Raw genomic sequence first — 19,212 nt, forward strand, 5'->3', positions numbered from 1 at the left:
GTGGAAGGCAGGTGTGGGCTCTTCTCCAGGCGTGTGCTCCGCAGCAGTGGGGCCTTCTCTGCGGTGGCAGGCAGTCGTCCCTGGGCACAGAGCAACTGGCTCTGCCTGGCCCAGAGTCCCCGAGCCTTCCTGGACGCAGCACAGCCTGCCCTCTGCTGCGGTGTCACTGTCTCCGGGTGGCAGGGCAGCCAAGGTGATTAATGCTGTAGTGGTTTCAGCGCTGCTTCCTCAGGGGTCTCTTGGGGAAGCCCAGGTGTGTGGCAGGGGCAGGGTGGACAGGCATTAGGACCCCTGCCCTCTGCCCGGGGGTCCATGAGAAGGGCCCCTCAGAGCCCCAGGCCAAAAATGCACCCAAGGAGCCAGGGTGTTTGCATGCTGCTTTTTGAGACAGGGTCTCACTCTTTCGCCCGGGGTTGGAGTGCAGTGGTGTGATCATAGCTCACAGCAACCTCTAACTCTGGGCTCAAGTGATCATCCTGCCTCAGCCTCCCGAGTAGCTGGGACTACAGGCACCACCATGCCCAGCTAATTTTTTTTTTTTTTTTCATTTTTTGTAGAGATGGGATCTTGCTATGTTGCCCAGGCTGATCTCAAACTGCTGACCTCAAGTGATCCTCCCGCCTCGGCCTCCCAAAGTGCTGGGCTAACAGGCATGAGCCACCGCGCCCGGCCTTTGCAGGCTTGTTATGCTAGATTTTAGCTGGTGATGCCTGAAAAGTAGAGGAGAAAGAGAAAGTGATCATCAGTGTATGATACAGTCTTCAGGGTTAACCGTGAGAAACAAGAAGCGCAGTAGAATCAGTAGAATAAAAGATACAAGAAAGAGTTTAATATAAAATACTGATTTTTCCCATCATTCAATCAGTAAATTTCTGTTGGATACCTTTTATCTACACTTTCTGTCTCTGTATCTATACGTAGATGTGTAGATGTCTATGCTCATCTATAGATTCTGTGCTCAATTTTATAAGTGATGTCAAGTGAAAGAAGGGACCGATGGTCACACATCCCCAGAGATGTTTCCTGGCACTGAGTCCCCTGCGTCCCCGTGTGCGGACGGTTAGTCTCTGGGCAGGGTGGGTACACTGTGCAAAAACTGTCTCCCAAGCGTTCTGATCATAAAGAGCTTGTTTCACAGAGCGTTTTAAAACAGTTGGATTTCTCACAACTCTCAGGAAACATGGGCACACAGAAGGTGTCACTAGAAGATGTGACAGCCCAGAGCAGGGCTTCTCGGCAGGGGTAATTTTGCTCCTAGGAGACCATGGCCATGTCCGGAGACGTTTGCGGTGGATACAGCCGGGGGCGTAGCTGGTACCGCCGGCGTCTCGGGGGGAAAGGCCGGAGGTGCTGCCAGCTGCCCCGAGGTGCCCGGGAAGCCACGCCGAGGACTGCCTGGTCCCAGGTGTCAGGTCCTGAGGCTTAGAGCTGTATTTGCTAGTAGCAGTAGAATATCCACGCGTGCATGTCAGTTTATGTAAGTCTGCATTGAAGTTGGCCCCTGCAAGAGAAGAAAAATGAAGAAATCTGATGGCATATTTTGGGGGTGGTCATTTAATTTTCTGCTTTTTAAATTGTTTGTTTGTTTTTGTTTTAAAGGCATTTGAAAACTTTGCTTTTAGAAAGAAATCCTATCAGAATGTTACCTGTGGAGCTGGGTAAGTGTCGAAACCGTAAGCAAAGAGATGATGTTAAAGTGCTGTCGTTTGCTTGTCAGGCATGTGGCGGGGGCAGCAGGCGGGACCCAGCGTCAGCTGACCCGTGCAGGCGTCCGTCCTGCTCTGATCCCGGGGCTGGCAGGTGGCACAGCGCAAGAGCTGTCCGTGTGGTGACACGTGTCAAAGCATGACGCACGTCAGCCTTGCGAGGAGCAGCAGCAGCGGTGACGCGTGCGCCTGCGCAGGCCCCGCCTGGGCTTCCTGTGGCGTCCCTGGCGCCCTCCTGGCCAGTTCCGTGCGTTTCACCCCTCGCACGTGTTGTCTGAACTGCCCTCCTGTTGAGCTTTTAATACACTGAATCACAGCTTACGTGCTGTGGTGGTTTTCTTTGTTTGCTCAACTCTGTGATTTTGAGGTTTATCTGTGTAGACACGTATAACTGTAGCTCACTCTTTTTTGCTCATTTTCTCTGCTGTGGGTGAGGAGGAGGAGGAGGAGGAAGATGATTTTGCCTGTTGTGCATCTGCTTTGTCTCATAGGTTTCCGCTCTTTCATATTTTTGTCTGTTTTTATTAGGTTTGATTTGCTGTTTTTTCCTACCTTATTGAGTTGGAAGCTTAGATCGTTGATTTTAAATCTTTCTTTTCTAATAAATGTATTTACAACTGTGATTTCCCTTTAAACACTACCTTAGCTGCATCCCACATGTTTTATGTTTTTATCTTTCAGCTCAAAATATTTTCTAATATACATGGACCTGCAGGCTGTTTAGGAGTGTGTCACTAATTTACAAACGATTAGGGATTTTCTAGTTATCTTTCTGTTACTGAGTTCCAATTGGTACCGCAGTGGTCTGGTTTGATCCCACGGTGACACATGCTGTGTGATTTCAGTTATTCGAAACCCGTCAAGACTTGCTCTCCGGCCCAGGCTGTGTCCTGTGCTGGTGAACGTACCCCTGTGTGCCTGGGAAGGACGTGTTCTCACGTGGCTGTTGGATGAGATGTTCTGTGTGTTCAGTTGGGCCATGTTGGCTACTCACATTTGAATTATCTACGTCCTTGAGTTTTTTGTCATTTTGTACTGTCGGTAGCTGAAGAAGTGGGTAAAATCTTCCACCGTGATTGTGGATTATCTACCTTGCCTTTTAGATCTGCCAATATTTGCTTTATATATTTTGAGTCTATGTTATTGGTTGAATAAAAATTTAGGATTTTTGTATTTTCTGAGGTAATTACCCCTGCCATTGTGAAATGCTCTTTTTCACAACAGTAGCTCCTTTTGGGTAGTGTTTGCACAGCACACCTTCCCCATGTCTTTACTTGCAGACTCTGTGTCCTTGTGTTTAAGTCTGTCCCCTGTAGAGAAGACGCGGGGGAGCCTCGTGTGGTTCTGTTGCTGTTGGCTGTTATAAATGAGACCGCTGTGATCATTACTTACAAGTCTTTTTGTGGACATGTGTTCAGCTCTCTTGGATTAATTTCGAGGAGCAGAATTGCTACTTCGTAAGTAGACGTGGTTAGTTGGAAGTTGCTAGACTTTTCCAGAGTGGTCGTCACACGTCCCACCGACAGCGTGTGATGTTCCAGTTGCTCCACGTCCTCACCCACATTTGCTGCTGTCACTCCTTATTTTTTTGTTCTAGTGGGTGTGTGGTGGCACTTCCTTGTGGTTTTAGCACGTATTTCTCTGACGGCCGGTGCTGTTGAGCCCCTGTTCTCACGTGCTTATTGAACATGCCATAGCCTTGGTGTGGCCACTCCAGCCCTCTTGTGCTTTCTGTTTGCATATGGTGTATGTTTTTCCAGCTTTTTACTTTCAACCTGTCTGTATTCAGACTATGTGCATTTACAATACACTGCTCATAGGCAATGTGCAGTTGGGTTTTACTTTTTTTTTTTTTGAGACAGTCTCACTCTGTTTTCCAGGCTAGAGTGCCATGTCATCAGCCTAGCTCACAGCAACCTCAACCTGCTGGGCTCAAGCGATCTTCCTGCCTCAGCCTCCCGAGTAGCTGGGACTATAGGCATGTGCCACCATGCCCAGCTAATTTTTTCTGTATTTTTCTATATTTTTAGTTGTCAATGTAATTTCTTTCTATTTTTAGTAGAGACAGGCTCTCGCTCTTGCTCTGACTGGTCTTGAACTCCTGAGCTCAAATGATCCTCCCGCCTTGGCCTCCCAGAGTGCTAGGATCACAGGCGTGAGCCACCACGCCTGGCCAGGTTTTACTTTTTTATCCAGTCTGACAATCTGTCTTTTACATGATGCGTTTATTGAATTTAATGTAATTGCTGATATGAGTGGATTTAGATCTATCGTTTTACTTTTTGTTTTCTGTTTGTCCCATTTGGTGTTTTTATTTCTATGTAACTACTTTCCAGTTAACTTTGTGTTGATTGGGCGTTATTTAGCCTTCCGTTTTAATTTACTTGTTGACTTTTTAGCTATAACTCTTGCATTCCTTTAACAGTTTAATGGTTTTCTCTAGGGATTATAATGTATATCTTAAGTGTTAGCATTGTAACATGTCGCATAAAATGTAACCGTTTTGTAACCATACAGAACCACTTTCCACTCCTTTTGCAACAGCTGTCTATGTATCAGTTCCACAGGTCATAACCCATGATACAATGTTATACTTTTTGCTTTAAGCAGTCACATATATTTTTTAAAGAAATTAAGAGAAAAAACAATCTTTTATATTTATTCACTATTTAGCATTCCTGGCACCCTAATTCTTTCCTAAAGATGCAGATTTCCACTGGTATCATTAACTTCAGACTGAAGAATTTCCCTTAGGATTTCTGTGAGTGGAGAAACCAGAGCTGTTTCTCCTCTGCCCTCGCGCTGCGCAGCACTCAATGCGGAGCACTTCTGTGACCCGCGTGGGGGGTTTTCCCGCACGCACCGAGCGGGCAGTCGGTTCTGCAGCAGACGCCAGCCGGCGTCCTCCAAGTCAGTTCTGACACCGTCTGCCTGGAGACAGGGTCAGATCCCGCAGGTCGAGAGCTCAGTCCCATGAGTCCACCCCCCTTCCTGGCAGTCACAAGTCTGGGCCTCCGGAACTTCTGCCTGGCTTCAGGTTGGGGTTCCCACGGCCCCTCTTTGGGTTGGATTGATTTTCTAGAGCGACTCACAGAACTCAGGGAAACACGTTTACCGGCTTATGACAAAGATGAAGAGACACACAGGGCGAGGTCTGGAAGGGTCCCGAGCGCAGGAGCTTCTGTTTCTGTGCGGTGGGGCCGCGCCAGCCTCCCAGCACGTGCGTGAGTTCCTGCTCACCTGCCTGCAAGCCTGCAGCTCTCTGGACGCCTCAGAACCACGTCCTTTTGGACGTTTTATGGAGACGTCAGTGAATAGGCATGATCGAAGTGTGAACAGCCATGTAGAAATGTGATTGGACAAAAAGCACATGATCTAAGCCCAGCGAGGCCCGTCTGCTCAGGCTCTTCCCGGCCTCTGTGAGCAGCATCCTCCCTCCAGGGCACAGGGCCGGACCCCTCTGGAATCAGGGTCTTGTGACCCGAATCGGATTGGAGTCCTGCCTTGGCAGTTTGTTTAATCTGTTTTTCTTTCTGATCTTCAGATTGAATAATTTTAATTACTCCATCTTCAAGTTCATGAACTGGTTTTTCTCTCATCTCATATCTGCTGTTGAGTCTCTGAATTTTTCATTGCAGTTATTGTAATAATTTTCAACTCTAGAAGTGCTATTTGGTACTTCTATATAATTTCTGTTTTCATAGACCTTTCAAATCGGTTGAACCATTTTATCATATTTTCCTCTAATTATTTAAATATAATTTTTTTCATTTCTTTGAACTTATTTAAATGGCTGCTTTGAAGTCCTTACTGAACCTGACGTCTGAGCTGCTCAGTGACCGTTTCTAGTGACAGCTTATTTCCCGAGTACGGGTCACGTTTTCTAAGACATGTTTATGTCTTATAGTTTCTATGTTGAAAGTGGACATTTTTGATAATACAGCAACTTTATATTCCAAATTTTAAGTGAAGGTTTTTGTTGCTGTTTCTGTTTGTTTGTTTTAGTTACTTGTTAATATAAATTTGTTTGCAGAATGTCTCCCCTGCAGAGTTTTCTTAGAGCAAATCTCAGGCCTCCATCATGTCATTTTATCCAAGTACTGATTAGAATCACTTGCTTAAAACATGAAACGTTGTTATTATCTCTTCCTTGCTTTTATTCCGTAGAGCAGTACGTAAAATGCTGATGGTTTTTCTTCTCCGTTGCAGGGAATGTGACCACCCTAAAAGCTCTGAACTTGAGACACTGTCCTCTGGAATTCCCTCCTCTAGTGACAGTGCAGAAGGGCTTGGCCGCCATCCAGACCTTCCTGCGGATCTGCGCCATGGAACATTCCCTCCCCAGAGACTCGACTTCTCAAGGTTTGTCGCACAATCATTGACGACAGACTTCATTAAAACTGAAGTTAGAGCTTTTAAAAACCAGGGCAGCGCCTGCCTCCCCTTCAGTAATGTTTCGAGAAGTGCTGGGACCTCCGGTGTCCTTCGCCGAGTTTACGTGGCACACGCAAGTCTCCCCGCCGGCGAGTTGCTCCTGTGTCTCTCCCTTGGTTGTGTGTTCGCGGATGGGCACCTTGGTGCCCACTGGGCAGCCTTCCTGGTGTGGACCCTGATAGACGTTGATTGGGATAAGTCACCACCTCCGAGCCACCAACAGGCAGCTGCTTCAGGAATTTTTTGGTGTTCTGTTAGACAACGGTTTAAAGATAAATACAGTGAAATGTCTCTTATTCTTAGCTAAGTACAAGAAATTAGCATAAAAATTGCTTTATAAACATGTTTTGTCTAATCGCCTTTATGGTGGGTATGCACTAAATGATTCCATTTTCTCAGCATATTGACCGAGATATTTTCAGATGCTCACGTGTGTTCTGTCTTGAGGAGGCGTCGTAGCTACACTCAGGAAAAACAAAGTAAAATTGAGATAAAGGAAAATCATGATAAATGCTCACAAAAAAAGTAAATATTCTGAAATATTAACTTCAGAGTATCTAAAATTTTACCAATTAAGACATACTTTCTATTCTTAAAAAATATATATACATTTGGAGCTTTAGCCAAGATAGTTTTATATGTGATATAATTACAATATGTAAACCTTGAGGTCTTTGCCAGCAGTGCCTGACCTTGTACGTCAACCTGGAGGGGCCCGTATTTCGGAATAGTTTTCGGTGATCCAGGAGCAGTAGTTGACTGCTGTACTTTCTTAGTTTTTCTGTGGGAGCATTTTTAGCAGGTCCGTAACCGGCTTCCAGCTGTGTGTTGAAGCGCAGAGACTCGTTTGTGAAGGACGCGTCCCCAGACGGGAGCTCACATCCCGCAGTGAGGCCCGTTAGGAGCCAGCCCCAGACCATGGCTGCGGTGACGTCCCCTCAGCTTTAGTCAAGGGAAGCTGTCCAGGGAAAGAACGTTTATTATTTTTGGCCAAAGAGGAATAGAGGGAAGTATTCTTTTCTTCCTTTGCTGCTCACCTTTTGTAAATCGAAACTACTGCTTTAGTTTTCCTGCTTTTGTGTTTTGTGTTGTTTTGGTGTGGTTTGGTTTGTTAAATCACAGAGATAAGCTTTCCCTGAATGCCCTTAAGAAGATTCTCCAGTGACTGACCCTGGGCATCGGGCACCCTGCGGGAGGTGGTGTAGGCCCCAGGGAGACCAGAGCACTGAAGTGGCCGAGCAGGAGAGGGAATGGGGGCCGGGGACACAGGAGCATCCCCTTGAAAGTAGGTGACGTCCAAGTGAGCAGGCAGTGCGGTGCTCGGTCTGTGCCCTGACCCGTCGCCGTGGCTCCAGGATGCAGGTGCAGCGCTGGTCGTGCTCGTCGAGTGTCCTTGGATCCTCGGAAGCAGCTCCTGACACAGGGATCCAAGGGCCGGGGGCGCGTTTGGGCAGCGACCTAGGGGGCACCAGAGGAGGCCTTGGGGGGCGAGACGGAGGGGAACTGCCCAGGTGCCCCGGCAGGAGCCAGCACTTCACCCTGTCACATTCAGCCTTGAGGCCCTGCCCAATTCATCTGCAGTGTCACAAGGTCCCTGGGGACTCACTGCACACGCGGGTGCCTGTCTGTGAACGTGTGTGCAGTCTGTGTCTCCCTGACACTGAGTGTGGCGGGTGAATCTGCTCGGGCAGTGTCCTCTCCAATAGTTGACCTGGAGCTGGAGATGCGATGTTTACGAGTCAGCGAAAGCATCACCAGATAAGAAAAGCCGGCAGGATGGGCTGAAACTTCGTGGGCAATAAAGATTCTGAGAGATCTGGGGGGAAGCAGGCGTGCAGGTTAGATGCTGGACGACTGTCACGCGTACACGTGACTCCAGGTCCGTGGGACGGTGTGGAAAGGTCAGGTGCTCTTCAGGCAACGTGTTTTCGTCTGTTCCGCGTTCGAGTGTTGACGTAGCAGCTTGGAGGTGGGGGGCTGTTTCCTAGACAGGCTGTTTGTGTGCGGGCTGGCGTGGAGCAGGGAGCCCCTGGGCGGGGGCACGGGACACCTCCACCTCCCAGGCCTTCTCCACAAAGGGGCACCTGCACACGCGTGTTGAAGTTTGTCTCCCAGGGACCGTGTGACGTATAGGCTACTAAAATGGCATTTTATTCTACTAGAGATTTCACCAATTAAAAAGATGCACCTAAGCGGCCTTCCAAGTCCTGTGCTGGAATTACCCGGAGAATATGTGTCTAAGGAAGAAACCACCCACCCTCAGGATCCGAAGGGGGCTGTGTTAAAGGAAAAGGCAGACTTTTTCCCACCTGTTGAAAAGCTGGACCTGAGTGAGCTCAGAAAGTCCTCGGATTCTTCCGAGCACTGGCCCAGCGAGGAGGAGATCAGGCGCTTTTGGAAGCTGAGGCAGGAGATTGTTGAGAACGACAAAGCAGAAGTTCTTGAAAATCAGCTCCTACCGGTGGAATTACCTCCAAATCTCAAGGCAGCATTAAACAGCGAGAAAGGGCGTCCAAAGCCAACACACGTTTTCAGGTAAAACTTAGGGGTGTATTTTCTTGATCGTCTCGAATTCATGATATTTTGGTTACCTTTTAAAACATCAGGTCTACATTTTAAAATGTTCCTCCACATTGCCGTCACTTACGATGCAGTGAATGCTGGCCCTGGGTTTGGGATCAAAGTTCCCCAGCTCCCTGGGAAAACAGGCTCAGCAGAGGACGTTGTAAGAGAGAAAAACTGGAATCACAGGTGGTTGTGTGTGGAGTGTGTGGCACATATGTGTGTGTGGTGTGCGTGTGTGAGTGGGTGTGTGTATAAACATTAACATAGAGAGCGAGGGTGGCAAATAACAGTCGGGGCGTCTGTTACGGATCATGCGTTCTGTGGGGGATGGCGTCACACCCAAGGGGACAAAAACTGGCTCTTGGGGTGAGGACATCCTAGTGGCCACGGTGGTTTGAGGTCCTCAGAGCTCCACCCAGCGGACAGATGTGTTTCAAAATACATCTGAAAAAGCCGGCTGGGGGCGTGTCGAAGGGGGAGGCAAAGGTGGTCTGCAGGAGGGGTAGGCGTTCAGCATGCTGATCTCCAGCGCTTCTGTAGGGCTGCACGTTTTAAAAATAAAAAAACTTTCGAAGCGTGGCTGGCAGGTTGCACCCTGGCGGTGTGACACGGTGCAGGCGTCCAGCGGCGGCCTGTGCGGCGCTGTCGTGACTCTCGGGCACGCTGGAAGGGCGGGAATGCGCTGAGCCTGCTGTTCAGAAACCTCATCTTCCTTCACTCCCTCCGTTTATCGTTTATTATTATGAATAACAGTGATTAATAATTTATTCCAGCAAATCGTCGTAAGCCTGTTAGTAGAGTTTAGGATTTTATCAATATATCCGGTTTAGATACCAGCTCCCAGCCTTGGGAGATTTGTCCATGGGGCTTGGGGCGTCGTGGTGGAGAGCTGCACCCCCAGGCCCCGGCAGGAAGCTCAGACGGCAGCCCCGCCCCCACGGCCAGGTGGGCCTGGAAGTCGGCTTCTCCCCTTGCTGTGCCAGGCAAGCTTTGCGAAGCCACTTGGTGCCTTGGTTTCCCCATTTGGTGGTTGTGGGGTCACATGTATTATCCATGCCTCAGTTTCCCCACTTGGTTGGGTTGTTGTGGGGTCACATATATTACCTATGCCTCAGTTTCCCCACTTGGTTGGGTTATAGTGGGGTCACATTTATTATCTGTGCCTGAGTTTCCCTAGTTGGGTTGTAGTGGGGGCACATGTATTGTCTGTGCCTCAGTTTCCCCCTTGGTCAGGGTATTATCGGGTCCCAGGTATTAGGAGAAGCATGAGGTTGTGGCCCTGGTCTACACTCAGTGCGAGGGGCCCTTCCTGGCGGTCTGTGACTGGGGAGGTGGCCTTGCTCGCTGGCCTGGCAGAGGGGCAGTGCGTGTGGTGGGAGCAGCAGGTCTGAGCCCCACACGCGTGTTCGTGGTGGGACTCTGTCCCCTCAGGTGTTGCTTGGGCTCAGTGAGGACACAGGTGACCTCGGGAGGCTGGCACTGGCCCTGCTTGACCTGGGCCTGCAGAATGCCTGAGGGACGATGGCGAGGGGAGGCCCGAGGGGGGCTGGCTCGGCCAAGACTGAGCGGCTGGGGTTGAGCTCGGGGGGAGAGGGCTGTGGTCCCCAATTCCTCGCCCAGCCACGTTGGCGTGTGGGTGCGGAGACAGCAGAAACACGTCCTCGGGAGATGCAGTGGTCACACGGTTCAGGAGACTTTCCTTCAAGGCGCATTGCAGGGAGTTAGGAGCTAGACCGTGGTGGGGAGCAGCGCGAGGGGGTGCCCGGCCTGGACGTGCTTATGTTGAAATACTGCAGGAAGAGCAGGGTAGTATAGAGATCACGGTAATTGATAATAATGACCTGGGCCTGAATCCCAAGTTATGTTGGGGAGGAAATTAAAGCATCAGAACTCATCCACCATGGAGCTGCCCCGGCTGAGGCGCCGTCCAGCAGGCCCTCCACCGACGCACCCCCTCCGGCCTCCCCGGGACTCTGCCCCCAGGGTAAACTGCTGCTCCAGGCAGGTCTGAAGCTGCTGTTCTCCCAAACGTGGAGCGTTAAAGCCAACCGCCAGCACTGGCCCAGGTGACCCCCGCCCAGGATCCAGGCTGCGCTTGTCCTCCATGCCCAGCCAGGGTACGGGAGATGGTGGGCCGGCCGGCCCCCCAGGACGTGCCCACCTGGGTGTGAGCACCTGCACGTGGCCTCCTGGACATGCTGCTGGCGTGAGGCTCTGCGCCAGGGCAGGCGGAGGGATGGCCTGGGCCTCTCTGCCCTGGCAGGGACAGGGCTTTAGTTGTGCTTCTTAAGCCGAGGGGCGAAGGCCTGGTGTTCTAGAATGTGGCTGCTCTCCGCCCTGGGCTCAGAGCCGCCGTTTCCACCTCGGTGTTTTAACAGACAGGTGTTTCCGTTGAGAGGAAACGCCAGAGCATGCCTGTCAGTTCTCTTTGCATGGGTAAGGAGAGGGTGTCCCCATGTCACTGGCTGTCCCCCTCTGCTGTCCTAGCTTCCCTGAGGGAGATGTAGCAGCTGTCCCCACCTGAATGTGCTTAGAGCAGCCAGGCACGTCTCGGTGGTCCCTTCTGTGCCTTCCTCCTGACTCCCCTGTCCCCTGGGAGTGAGAATTCTGACCCAGCGTCCCTGAGCTCCAGCTGCTGGCCAGGCCCCGGGTGGCCCCTCTGGCGCCTCTGTCCAGGTCAGACAAGGGCACCGCGTCACACCGGCCACCCGAGGCTGCACGTCCCTCGGGTCCACTGACTGGCACTGACTGTATGAAGATTCTGGTTCTGATGTGCGGTTGATCCACAAGCCCAGCTTTTACATTTTAAGCCTGTTTGGTAACATTGTGTCTGATACAGAGCAGAGTTTCCGTCGTGGGGTTTTGTTCAACCTTCAGCTAAAAACGTGGTGTAATTCTAGAAGGAAGATGCCCTCCTTCAGGAACGTCTTGCCTGACCTGTCGTCATCGTACCAGACGGTGATTCGCGCAAAAGCCCTGGAAGAGAGTCGAGCGGCGGCCCTCAGGGAGCTCCAGGAGAAGCAGGCTCTGATGGAGCAGCGGAGGCGGTGAGTCCCTGCCGCGGGGCGGGGCCACAGCCGCACTTTGTCACCAGGCTTCCCTCTTGTGGTCCTGGTACGGGTTGGTGCCGCCTTGGTCTGGTCTGCAGCTCTCGGGCGAGGGGCTGCCTTGTCCTCGTTGGCAGCCGCTGAGGCCGCCTCGTGGGTGGGCGCGGGCGTGGGCGAAGCCACAGGCAGGTGTTCCTTCGTGCCAGTCCTGCCCTCGCCCCGTCTTCTTGAGCTTTTCTCTAATTGCTCATTCTTCCTCAATCCTTGCCTCCTTGCCTTTCCTCGCCTGGCCTGCAGGTCTTCCCTAAGGAATGGTATCTGGACGTAATATGGCCATGAGCGTCCTACCGCTAGCGTCCCCAGCTCCCGGGGGTGTGCTGGTTGGCTCTCGGGCTGGAGGGGTCTCCGGGTCTGTCCTTAGCATCTTCTCTGTCCTCCAGCTCCGCCGACCACCCGGCTCCAGCCTGCTCTGGGCCCCAGGAGGCTGGCCAGCGCGGACCACGTCCACAGCACCCCCGCACCCCGTGCCTCGCGGTCGGGTTTGGTCAGTGGGGGGCTCCCTCGGGAGGAGGGGGAGCGCGAGAGCAGAGTCTGTATTCCCCCGACCTCTCCGTGAGCTGCCTGGAGCTGGCCGCGTCCAGCCTCTCTCTCCTTCTGGGTTCTGCCAGTGTCTCCTTGCCTGGGCTGTCCCGAGGTCCTGGGCGCGGCCACAGCCCAGCCGAGACCAGCCCCGAGCTCCAGCGTTGTCCGTGTGCTGCCCCTCCGCCCTCCCCCTGTGAATAAACCTCCTGCAGCCTCCGTGTGCGCCTGCGTCTGTCTTCTCTCGGGACGCTGGTGGATGCACGCGGTTCCCCACGCAGGTTCCGTGGCGCACCCTGGCTGTCACCGACGTCCACCCTGACCGTGCAGCTGGCTGTCCGTCCCTTCAGTAAAGGGTGGGCGATGTTACGCCCTCAGAGCTGGTCCTGTGCTCCTGGGTGTCATCTGGGGCGGGGAGGGGGCCACTGACCGCTCGTGCGCTGCGCCAGGAGGGCAGCCCTTGGGACGGGTCACGCCAGTCACTGGCCGCAGCTGCCAGGCCCAGGGAGCCCCTGCGCGGCCCTCCTTGCTGCCCACAGTCTTCCCAGAGGTGTCCCTCAGGGTGGCTCTACCGTCCTGGGCCCCTAGACAGTGACCTGCCGCTCGCTGCACTGCCCCGGCCGGCACCGCCTCCGTCCGGCAGGCGGATCCACACCTGCCTCGCTCTGCCGGCTTCGACGTGCTGTTTCCCGAAACAGCCGACCAGGCTCCTGCCCCTCTGCACTGTCTAGCTGAGCACTTTGCCTCCGTCCCCCGCTCTGCCCTCGTCCCCAAGTGAGTCCCGTCCCCCCGTCCCACCGAGGCCCCCACCCCCTGGTGCTCCGGGCAGACGGTCCACTCTCACCTGAGCACATCAGACTCATCTTTGTGGAAAAGTCTTGAATACAAAGAGCGAGTAGAACCTCTTCTCTTTATTTTCCTGCCAGAGTCTTGAGATGTCTGGAGGCCTCGTCAGTCAGCAGCGTGGGCCTGTGGTGAAGGTCTAGACCCCGGCCCTTCACGTCCCCAGTTAGCAGTGTCACCCCTGTGCTTCCCGGGCCGTGCCCAGGAGGGGCAGACACTAAGTAGAGCCCGCGTCCAAGAGCGTGGCGGGGCTGACACACAGCCAGTGCCACGCGGGGCACACGGGTGCCGGCTCAGCTGGGGCTGGGGGTCCGAGACCCATCCAGGTGGAGACAGGGCACGGCCTCAAGGGAGGAGGCGGCCAAGACCACCTGTGTCTCGAGGGTGACGCCAAGGGAGGACGTAGGCGGGTTCTGACGGCATCCGATCCCGTGTAGCGCTGACTCGGGGTGGAAGCCCTCGGCCCGGAAACATCCGCAGGCGGGAGCAGCAGGGCGCAGCCAGGGAGGGCTGAGCCGCTGTGACCAGAGGAGCAGAGCTCAGGAGGACGGGGGCGGGGGGTGGGGAGGGTGGGGGTGGGGGGTTCCAGGGGTCCGGGATGCTGGGGGAGCCATCTGCTAGGAAGAAGGGACAAGAGGTTGGGGGTAGCGGAGGGGGCCGCATTGGTGGGTGGAGGGTCCCTGGGGCTGGGCTGGGCTTGGGGGGGAGCAGGGCGGGGGTCCTCATCCTGTCGTGGTGCCGCTGTAGGGTATTCTCACCGCTGGCCTGCAGGGAGGGCGCACGACTCTGCCCAGGGACAGGGGAGAGACCCAGGGTGCTTTCAGAGTGAAACCTAAGTGTCTGGAGAGAGGCCCCCGTTGGAGACAGTCTTCCCGACCCTTCCCCGGCCCCCCGGGGCACTTCCCTGGGAGCGTCCCGAGGCCTCCCCTCGGGCACCGTGGCGGGCAGCCACTGCACGGGGAGGCTCCACGGATGCCGACGCTCTCAGCTCTGCCCAAAATACGTGGGGAGGGAAGACGCCGCGTTTCGGATCCCACCGGGAGGCCGTGCCCTGCCGGCGTTTCCCCCGGGACACTGGGACGCGCGGAGGCCGCCTGCAGGCCGCTTTGGCGGTGACGGTGGAAACGCTGGTGCACCGCGCGGGGGCTGCGTGAGCGGCTGACGCTGCTGCTCTGGCTCTTCCCGCAGGGACGCGGGGGTGCTGCGGGAGTGGCGGCAGCAGGCCCAGGTGAAGAGGAAGCAGGCGGAAGAGCTCGGCAGACGCCTGTCTTGGCGCGAGAGTGTGGTAGGTGCCCGGCGGGCCGGGGCTGCAGGTGGGGACCTGGCGCTGGCCCTTCGCCTGCTGGCGTCTGCTCCGTCCCGAGACGGTGGGCGCCACTCGGCCCTGTCCACAGAGGGACAGCTGGGCCGGGGAGGGAGTCACCTGCTCCGGGGCCCCGGCTGGTGGGGGTGGCACCTTGGTCTGGCATTTGAGTGCTCACCTCTGGTCTCGCCGACTGGGTTTTCTGTCTGAGGAATTAGGTTCTCAAGGAGGGGAGGAGGCGGGGTAGAGGGGAAAAGATTGAAAAATGAGGACGGAAGCAGCCGAGGTTGCAATGGGAGGTCAGCCCCGGGGGTCCATGAGGGGTGGCCTCGGTGGCTTTATCCCTGACACCAGGCTGCCGGCTCTCAAGCGGGCACAGGGTGCCCTGGGTGCAGCACCCTCTTTCCATCCCCTCAAACCATCTGGGGGTCTTAGTCCAGCTGGGCACAGGGTGGGGGGCGCAGGTGGCCGCAGGCGCCTTGGCACCGGCTGCTCCTCCCTCCGACGTGCGCCAGGCTGGCCTCTCTGCACTGTGAGCAGCCCGGCCTGCAGGTGTGGGTCGCTGGCCTGGCCTGCACCTGCTCTCTGGGGGTGTGGCTCGAGGGTGGCCTGAGTCCCTCCCTCTCAGACGGGATCTGTCCGTCCACGTCGTGTGCACGTCTGACTTAAGGAACCTTCTCAGGAAACAGCAGCGTGTTCTCGCAAAGGCACCCTAGAGCCCGGAACACCGTGCCATCTCTGTGAGCCTTGTCGTTCCTGCGGGGTTCAAATGATACCAAACCACAGCAGCTTTCAAGAAAAACATGCTTAAAATCTGCCCTGTGGACTCCGCACGCCTGCAGGCTGCCGTCTGTCCCCGTCCAGTGTGCGGGGTGTTGGCCCTGGGTCACTTGCGCCATAGACTAAGTTTACTTTCTCTATTTACTTAACATTGTACGTCATACCAGGCTAAGCCTTCATTTTTGCTACCACTTTTTTTTCTAACTTTCTGTTGCCTTATACACAGAAAAATTAAAAATATATATTTTACCACTTCCAACAATAAAAATACTTGCACAATTAGACAACATTAAGAATGCTTTTCAAAGAATCCAGTAGGAAAAAATGGGCAAAAGGTATGGCAGGCAGTTCACAGAAGAGAAGGTTAGAGGAGATTCGAGCGGCCGTAGACACGTGGAAAGGTGCTCCGCGGCCCAGGCGTGTGGGGTGCGTCACGCACCAGTGCGGGGGCTGTGGGGGGCTGTGCCGGTGGCTGCCGTGGCTGCCGAGAGGGTTCTGTCCGTGCCGAGAACGTGCCCTTCTGGGAGCACCAGGGGGTCTGTCTCACATAAAAACGATCCGCCGGAGGCATCTCTGTGCAGAGCCGTGTGTGTCGGTGTGGGTGGTGGGGGTCGGCGTCGGCAAGTGAAGCTCAGAACTCGACGTCCGCGGCAGGGAAGTGGGAAGGCTGTGTCTGGCTGTGGGCCGAGGGGCGGCGGCTGGGAGGACACGGGAGGGCACACGGCCCGTGCGGGGCCCCGCGGCTGCTCAGGTGGGGCCCAGCGTGCAGCAGGCACCGTGGGCCTGGCGGCCTGGGCAGCTGCGGCTCTGCCGCCTGGCCCCGAGGTGCACCCGCCGGCCCGCCTGTGCCACGGCTGGTCCGCACCGCACGGTCGCACCCGAGCACGGTCATGGTGGGGCCAGCGAGGCTCTGGCTGCCGACACTGCTGCCCACAGACTCCCAGCCGGCCGAGCGGGGGCCTCTGGATTCATCACCTACTTTTTATAAAGCATCGCATTTTTGTTTTTCATGTTGCGATAAAACCAGCAGCTTTGTTGGTGACTTTTGAATCCATGTTCTGGGCCTTAAGATCAATTAATCACGTTTGACACTCAGCACGTAAGACCTGGCGCAGAGCCTGTTGGGAGCCACGCGCTGGCACCGGCCCCTTCTCTCCCGCGCGTCACGGCCGAGAGTTTGCCTGAGCCCTGTGTGTGGAGTAGTAGGAGAAGACGGCCAGGGGGCTTGTTTCCAAATATATGCTTTTAATATTTTTAAATATAAAATTAAATGCCTGACTATCAAAGAAAAAATACCTACTGGACTGAGCATTTGTTCTTTTCTGTCTGTTGGAATAATCTTTGGGAGAATCCTGGTTAACTAACAGCGTGCCGGCGTGCGGTCAGCAGAGCATGTTCGTTCTGCCGCGTCCGCAGCCTGGGCTGCACCTCCAGGTGGAGCTGAGGGGCGGTTCCTGCCCCCCTGCATCCTTCTCGGTGCCCGGCACGTCTGGGGTTAAGCCGGTGGTGCGGACAGAGAGGGTCCCAGCCCTGGAAATTCATTTAGAGGGGAAAGTGGCAGAGGAAACAGTTGCAGACAGCGTCTAGGTGAGAGCTGAATTGGTCCTGCCGGACCCCGAGCCGCAGCAACCCTGGTGAGAGGTCCGTCTCTCCCGCCTGCCCCCAGTCCTCACGCCTGTCACGTGCTGTTTCACCAGCCTTTGCTTTCTGACAGTCGCCGGAAACACACAGACGCACAGGCGTGTGCACACACACGTAGGCCAAACGCCCCTGAGGTCAGGGACGGCCCCATGGTCAGGTGGGGGCAGGAGCTGACCAAGGCCGTGGCTGGTGACCGCAGGTGCAAGGACGTCCGCCCCTGGATGGCGCTGATGGGTCGTCACGGGTGGAGAGCGAGTCTGCCGCACCTGGCGGTTTAGCTTTGTGTTAAAAGCGGTATTTTCTGGGATTCCTGAAAACGTCTTTTTTTTTTTTTTTTTTTTTTTTTTGAGACAGAGTCTCACTCTGTTGCCCAGGCTAGAGTGAGTGCCATGGCGTCAGCCTAGCTCACAGCAACCTCAAACTCCTGAGCTCAAAGGATCCTCCTGTCTCAGCCTCCCGAGTAGCTGGGACTACAGGCATGCACCACCATGCCCGGCTAATTTTTTTATATATATATTTTTAGCTGTCCATGTAATTTCTTTCTATTTTTAGTAGAGATGGGGTCTCGCTCTTGCTCAGGCTGGTCTCGAACTCCTGAGCTCAAAAAATCCGCCCACCTCGGCCTCCCAGAGTGCTAGGATTACAGGCGTGAGCCACCGGCCGGCCCTGAAAACGTCTTGTACCGTCTAGGTGGCGTCACAGACTCCCTTTGCCACCGATCTGACGGATGATGGGAGAACAGCAGTGACTCCACTTGGAAAGACGAAACAGAGCAAAGAGAAAGCGTCACAAGCAAGTAAGGAAACGAGGTTGGTAGCTGACGGTGGCTCCCTCCTCCCGGGCGCAGTCGCCCACCCGCGGCACGTGCTTGTCCCGGGAGCTGGCGCCGAGCACCCCTGCGACGTCCAGGCTTGTGGGCCGCAGGGTGGGTGGTCCCTGCCCTCGGGAACTCCTCAGCCGGCCATCGGTCCCGCAGGCACTGGACACAGCACCGGGGCCCTCTGCAGCCGGCACTGCTGCGACCCTGACGTCGGGACACTGAGACCCGCCCTGCCCTGCCCCCCCAGGCCCTCTCGTGCCCCGAGTTCTCACCTCACTCCTTCCAGCCCCGGCTGTCTTAGGGCTGCTCCTCAGGGCCGCGTGTGCAGGCCTTCCCCAGCCGGGGTGCTGCCGGGCGCGGGAGGCCCAGCCCGAGTGGCGGCCGTGGGTGCAGGGGCAGCATCGGGGAGCTGTGTGCTGTGAGTCTCTGGCCAGGTGGGGGCCAGGCTGCTGGGCGGGGGCAGGTGGCTGGCCCACCTGGAATCGTCCGGCCTGTGCGGGGGGGCTGGAGAATGGGAGCGCGGGGAGGGGTACTTGTGAGGCCTGGGGCCGACTTGGGACTGACAGGGATGGGGAGAGCAGGACCCAGAGCCGCGCCTTGGGGACAGGGGAGTGGGGACAGACGGCGCAAGCAGGCCGAGGAGGACCGCGGGCGCGGGCGTCTGCAGAGCAGGGCATGTCCCGTGGTGCCTGGCACAGAAAGCAGAGGTGGGGACACAAGGGCGAAAGCCAGGTCCCTGGAGGGTCTCGAGAGGAGGGGGTGTGGCTGTGAGGGGGACAGCAGCTGCTCTGGGGTCCTGGGCTGTGAGCCCTTTTCCCCTCATTGGCAAGCATTTCTCTGGCTTCCCGTGTTCACGACTTCCGTAGCTGATGCAGTGTCTGCTCCCTGGGTGTGAGCGCCAGCCTCCTGCGAGGCTTGTGTGCAGACCAGAAGGACCAGCCCCAGACTGAACCTTGGCGTGTGCATGCCTTCTTCCCCTGGGCACTTCCCGTGCCCCTCCCAGGTGTGCTGGAAAGCCGAGGGTGACCCAGGGACATGCGGGAAGGCCCCACGGCCCCAGCACCCCCTGCCAGGCCCTTCCTGCTTTCCCAGCCGCACCACGGCCTGCACCCAGGCCCGCTGTGGGCTGAGGCCAAGGCCCGCTGTGGAGGCCCCAGCCCTGTGTTCAGAATCCAGAGCGGAAGGGACCCTGGCTGCGCCCCACTGCTCAGCTAGACTAAAATTGGCGGCACTCGAATGTTCTCTTAGTCCTCCAGGGGGTCTGTGTCGCCTCATTGTCCTCTAAAAAGCCCACGGCAGCCCACGGTGGCACTAACCCCCCACCACCCCGGTGCAGTGAGAGCCCACCCTCTGTGCACGTGCTGACTGTGGCTGTGCTCTGCAGGACTAAAGAGGGTGTTATGCTGTCTTTCCACAACTATTCTGAAAGCAAGCGGAATTGGCACAAACCCTGCTGCTGGGGTGAGGGGTCTTCAGGGAGGCCAAGGGGAGCAC

General features: G+C 55.6%; 1 protein-coding gene across 1 annotated transcript in view; it reads left to right on the plus strand.

Moving 5' to 3' along the window:
• The window catches only part of LRRC27 (leucine rich repeat containing 27), a 31,246-nt gene that overhangs the window by 5,431 nt on the left and 6,603 nt on the right, over positions 1–19,212 (plus strand). Inside the window, exons 4-9 of the mRNA XM_069460419.1 lie at positions 1,600–1,658; positions 5,916–6,068; positions 8,303–8,675; positions 11,606–11,752; positions 14,363–14,459; positions 17,589–17,707. Of these exons, the coding sequence (XP_069316520.1) occupies positions 1,600–1,658; positions 5,916–6,068; positions 8,303–8,675; positions 11,606–11,752; positions 14,363–14,459; positions 17,589–17,707 (948 nt within the window). The remainder of the gene's footprint in view (positions 1–1,599; positions 1,659–5,915; positions 6,069–8,302; positions 8,676–11,605; positions 11,753–14,362; positions 14,460–17,588; positions 17,708–19,212) is intronic.

The sequence above is a fragment of the Eulemur rufifrons genome, chromosome 28 (assembly GCF_041146395.1).
Source record: "Eulemur rufifrons isolate Redbay chromosome 28, OSU_ERuf_1, whole genome shotgun sequence".
NCBI classification, from domain to species: Eukaryota; Metazoa; Chordata; class Mammalia; order Primates; family Lemuridae; genus Eulemur; species Eulemur rufifrons.